This window comes from Gastrolobium bilobum, unplaced genomic scaffold (assembly GCF_033153095.1).
Source record: "Gastrolobium bilobum isolate Gb01-03AN ecotype WA unplaced genomic scaffold, APGP_CSIRO_Gbil_v1 utg500, whole genome shotgun sequence".
Taxonomy (NCBI): Eukaryota; Viridiplantae; Streptophyta; class Magnoliopsida; order Fabales; family Fabaceae; genus Gastrolobium; species Gastrolobium bilobum.
This window is the reverse complement of record NW_026896335.1, coordinates 275,367-281,366: the sequence shown is the minus strand read 5'-3', so window position 1 is coordinate 281,366 and position 6,000 is coordinate 275,367. Positions and strand designations below refer to the sequence as shown.

The 6,000-nt window shown below is 34.4% G+C and overlaps 1 protein-coding gene across 1 annotated transcript; it reads right to left on the bottom strand.

Moving 5' to 3' along the window:
* Window positions 1–201: 201 nt before the first annotated feature.
* On the bottom strand, window positions 202–1,626 carry LOC133299146 (scopoletin glucosyltransferase-like). Its single transcript, XM_061498586.1, has one exon. It carries the CDS (start codon window positions 1,624–1,626, stop codon window positions 202–204), a length of 1,425 nt encoding a protein of 474 aa, XP_061354570.1.
* Window positions 1,627–6,000: the final 4,374 nt, after the last annotated feature.

Here is a 6,000-nt window from a genome sequence, read left to right as displayed (position 1 = left end):
ATGAAAATTAGTTGCAGTAGATAATTTTTTTTATAAGTCACGTAAGATACATTTCCCATATACATAACAAGGACTAAATGAACAATAGAAGAATAGATTGATGGGGTTGGGCTGGTGTGCTACATATATTATTGCGAGAAACAAGTTGCAGAAGAAACTGAATTTGATTAGAAAGGAGCTGCAGTCCCGTGGAGTGGTATGTTAACGCATGGAATAAGAGCGCAGGTCTTGTATCAAATCAGTCAAGTGAGAGTAAGATGTTCCTTCCTCTTTCACAGCAGTGGTTGCCATTTGCGCAAGTTTGTGCGCTCTGTTTCTCATAGCCTCTGCTTCTTCCCCTACCATTATACGATTCAGTGCCTTCTCAAGCGCGTTGCTGGTTATGCTATCCCCCACCACTCTAGCCCATTTTTTAACACCAACAGGCACCCCTATTTTAAGTAACTCAGTCACAAGCTTTTCATTGTAAAATTGTTCTGCGGACACTGGCCAAGTCACCATGGGTACCCCTGCGGACACTGCTTCTAGCGTTGAATTCCATCCGCAGTGCGTCACAAATCCTCCAACAGCTTCATGGTCCAGAATCAACACTTGGGGTGCCCAACCCCTTATAATTATTCCCCTTCCTTCCGTTCTTCTCTCAAACCCTTCCGGCAGCCATTCCTCTCTTTCGCTTCCCCTCACAACCCAAATGAATTGTTGCCCCGAAGCCTCAAGCCCCGTTGCTATTTCTTTTAGCTGATCTTCACCGAAGTTTGCCAAACTCCCAAAGCAAACGTACACCACCGTATTGGGTTTCTTGGAGTGAAGCCACTTCAAGCACTCTCCTTCGTCAATTGAAGCTTGCTTTCCTCTCTTGCCTTTCTCTTCGCCGTCCCTACTGCATAGAGAAACAGGGCCTATGTACCAAGCCTTCCTTCCCTGCACCTTGTTGTAATAATCTGCGTAGACATGCTCGAGTTCATAAAAGCTGTTGACAACCACCCCGAAGCTCGTGACCTCTGATTCCTTAACTGCCTCCATCGCTCTTGTCAATTCAGTTTCTCCATCGCTCTTGAAGTAATCAGGCAAAACCATCCTCGTCATTTTTATCTCTCCGGGAAGATGAGGAATCACAAAAGGCTCTGAATCAGAGGAAACATTCTTGTGAGGCTCGTAGAGTCGCACGCATTCTGAAGCGCACAATGCGAAGACACCGGTCCCATGAAACACAAGCCTTGGGATTTTGAATTTAGCAGCGGAATCATTTGCCCACGGGAAGAAAGCACTGGCAATAAGGCAATCTGGGTTGTCGTGGTGGAGAAGCTGCTCCAAGGGCCCTTGTAGCTTTGCGGTTGCCTTGATGAATATAGGAACCATAGATGGGGAGGGGATTAACTCTGCATTTTCGCATCCCTCTGGTAAACCCACCTCTGCACATGGGAATTTGATGGTTCGGATATTTATTATGTCTTTGTCTTTGCCTATTGTCCTAGAAATAGTAGGTGCGTTCAGTGGGGTGGTCACTATGGTTGCCCTCACCCCTCTTGCGATAAATTGTCTGGCCATATCAGCCGTTGGTATCATGTGGCCATGAGCAAGGTAGGGGAAAAACATTATGTGTAGTTTGGGACACCCACCGTCCATATTCCCGCCTTAGCAACCTCTCGCGACAAGATTACAACAACTTGATGAGATGATTTTGGGTTGCACAGACACAGATTTTGCTTCCTCTATTTTTTTTTATTCCAACGGACAGTGCGGATGATCGGAGTAGCTGCCGATTTTAAGTTGACTTCCGCATCAAACTTTGTATCCTGTTAACGCCTACTTATAATAACTAAAATATTTTAGTTGCCGTCAAGGTTTTTTTTTTTTTTTTTCCTTAAAAAAAAACGGATTATATCTATTTACTACTGAACTAAAATTGTTATTTTAATAAGAGTAAACCTTCAAATTCATCTTGTTAAAATTTGACAGTAAACACATTAATTTTCGTTAACATAAATTTTATCATAACTTTTAGAAAAAAATTTCTGGATCCATGGGCTAAATAAACCGAGTTTAGCTCACATTTAGATAAAAATCCCTCTATAAATAAAAGGTTTATCCTCACATATATTTTCTCTGTAACCTTAATCCTTATTTGCTATTACTGGGCGCGCATATATATATATATATATATATATATATATATATATATATATATATATATCCATTGGTTCCTTACCCTTCATTCGTATATAAAAATGACCTGTCATTATCTCGACTATTTCGTCCATAAACACCACTAGTCTTCTAATTCGACGGCAACCTTTGATCTATAGGAATCAAATAGAGATTATAAATCATTCTGAAATATTAATATATATGATATATAGAGACTAACATGTCTTATATTTTTAGTGTTCCTAAAGCGAAATTCTTATATTATGCTATTTTTTTCAACAAGTTTGAATATTTGCTCTCCCAATTACTATTCTTGAACGAAGAAAATATTTTTGTTTTCGCCCAATATAAATCATAATAATAAATGAATCACATTACAGGAATGCTAAGTCTTCACTCAAAATACCGCACAGCCCGCCAGCATTATTACCGTTTGTCGTTTAAGATTATTAATTTATTACTCAATTCCTTTTAATAATGAGTTGGTAAGGAAAAAATAATTGCGTACTCCCAAGTCCCAACATATTCTCTTCTGTTCAAATACAAAGGGGGAAAAGAAAATCCCGTGCGTCACGATATTAGTAGAAATCGTATTCCCTTGCGTCATACCCTGCCTTTAGACCTTAATATATTGTAAAGTTACTTTCGTAATAAAATAAGAAAAGGAGAAATATTGGGAAGTGAATCCTCTTATATCATTGACAAATTAACGGTGATAAGAGATAAAAGAAAAAAAATATTGAAATACATGATGGGTAAAAAATAACAGTTAATTTATTTATCAACGGATAAGAAACTCTCACATAACCTGTGAAATCGAGGATCTATTTCTGAAATATTGCTTAGCATTTTTTTAATGTATTTTTAATTATCAAGTAATATCTAATATTTTTATCAATCCGACACGATTGTGAATATTCAACCCAAAATGTCGTAGTCAATATTTATATGCTTACAATGTCTATGGAAAAGATGGTGGGTGACAAGACTCGAGGTTAAAAGCGTGACAATTTAGAGAATTGGAAGGTATGAATCCAAGAAGGTTAACCCTTTATTTATGAACGAGAGTAGTAGCTAGGAAAGTTTGACAGGAAGTCGAAGAAAATAATGAATAATATTTCTTAAACATTTGAACAATTACTTATTTTTTTTTTTTCTTTTTTGGATATTAGGGAACATAAACAAAACTACAGATTACCTAAGGACTGTTGAGTGATCTAGACCTCCCAACAAATCCTTTTCTACAAACAACCTACAATTAAGAGGAACATTGGGAATAATATCAACCTCCCAATTGGCCACTTCATTCCCTTCCCTGTTTATACGAGCTATCATGACTCTCCATGGTCTAGCAATCAAAGCTTGGATTCTTTTAACCAACGAACCAATAGGATGATCAATTATGCTCCCTTCCAAAATCAATTGGATCATTTCTGTTGAATCACCTTCAAGTTGAACCTGGTTGAACCCATGTTCCCAAGCTACTTGAAGGCCCACTAAAGCTCCCCATAGCTCAGCCTTTAGAGCATTTCCTTGGCCCACCTTTTTCATATATCCCAGCAACCATCTCCCATCACTGTTTCTCAAGACCCCTCCACATCCACTCTGTGTTCCATCAAGAGAGCAAGCACCATCAGTATTAACTTTGATCCAACCCTGTAAAGGAAGGCTCCATTTGACAATAACATCTTCCCTTTGTTTTAAGCAAATATCAGCCTTTTCCAGAGTTTCTCAGCATGAATTACATTATGGACATACCTTCTGATCTTATGACTCATAGATTTAGTATTACTCACAACCTTTTTAAAAACGAGATTGTTTCTAGATTGCCACAACATCCAGCAAGTGACACCAAAAGTGAGGCTCCAATTCTGATCTTGAGTGCTATTCTTTCCCTTTATCAAATTAAGCTGAATCCAATCCAAAAAACTTCTAGAGAAAAAAGAATTATACCTAGATTTTGCAATTAGGCCTTTCCAAATCTGTTTTGCCCAGTAGCAATCTCTCATCACATGACAACAGTCTTCACACGGATAAAGGCATCTTGGGCAGTGAGCATCATCCCCCATGTGTCTTCTACATCTGTTCTCATTAGTTAACAGGTTATCCCCTAAGAGAAGCCAAATGAAATGTTTGATCCTCTCTGGACCCTTCCAATCCCAAGCCAAATTCCCTGACTTTGATTTTGCATATTGGTTACTTCATCTCTGATAGCCAAGTAAGCTGACTTCACAGAGAAAAGTCCATTGCTAGAGTATTTTCAAATGATCCTATTCTCACCCTCTTCCTCCTTTGAATGTAATACCCCATATTTTTATTAATAATAATAATAATAATAATAATATAATAATAAATATTTTTGGATAATAATGATATTTATTATTTTTGTAATTAATAATATTGGTATTTAATATTTTTAATTAATGAGTTAATAATAGTTAAAATAATAAGAGGTAAGATAATAATAGTAATATTATTTGATTTATGTGATAATATATAATTATATATATATATATATATATATATATATATATATTAGATGATAAATTATGATTAATTGATTTATTAATTGATTGATGATTTATGTATTTATGTTTGATTAATAATGATTGATTGAAAATGTTCGATTGGTAATGTTCGATTGGTAATGATTGATTGGTAATGTTGATTGGTAATTTGATTAGATATGATGAGTCAATAATGAGTCAGCCTTGAGTTAGAAAATAAGTTAGCTGTAATCTGAGCCATAAGAAATTAATAATAAAATAGTGTATGAAGCCCATATCTGAGTCAGATAAATCAATAAAGAAAAAAGGAAATAAATGCACGAAACCCATATCCGAGCCCAAAACTTCAACTATAAATAGAGGCCTAGCCTAAACAAACTAATTCACTCTCCAACATTTCTCCTCTACTACTCTATCTCCTTACTTCAAAAGTTTATTTGTTTTATTTTCTATATTCTTTTGGTTACCAACCGGTTCTCTGCCCCAATTTATTTTCTTCTAGAAGTTAGCAAAAACGGAGACTAGGTAATCCTAATCTTTAGGTAGATATATGTTTGATATGTGTAATCCTAATCCTTAGGTATTTTTAGATTATATTTATTTTATGTGAAATTTGGTATGTGTAATCCTAATCCTTAGGTTATAATTTTGTTTGAAGTTTATTAATAGTAATCCTAATCCCCAGATGTTTGTAGGTTATCTGTATTATATGAAATTTGGGCATGATCCTTATATGTAATCCGTATATGTTCTTAATAGTTTGGTATGAACATTTCTATATATATAGGTATTTGTTTTTTTTTAAATTTAAATTACTACATATGATAATTAGAATATGGATACAAGTTGGAATGAAAGAGAATTCTGAATCAGCTTGCAATATATGATATGAACTTTTATTTTAGAAATTATGATTATGTGCAATATATGATATAAAATGTTATTATTTTAGAAATTATAATTATGTGCAATGTATGGTATAAGACTTAATTCAGGTGCAATATATGGATCTTATTGAATAAGATCTAACAGAGTATTATAATTCCATAATTTTCATAATTATTCAATAAGATCCATATATTGCACCTGAATTAAGTCTTATACCATACATTGCACATAATTATAATTTCTAAAATAATAACATTTTATATCATATATTGCACATAATCATAATTTCTAAAATAAAAGTTCATATCATATATTGCAAGCTGATTCAGAATTCTCTTTCATTCCAACTTGTATCCATATTCTAATTATCATATGTAGTAATTTAAATTTTAAAAAAAACAAATACCTATATATATAGAAATGTTCATACCAAACTATTAAGAACATATACAGATTA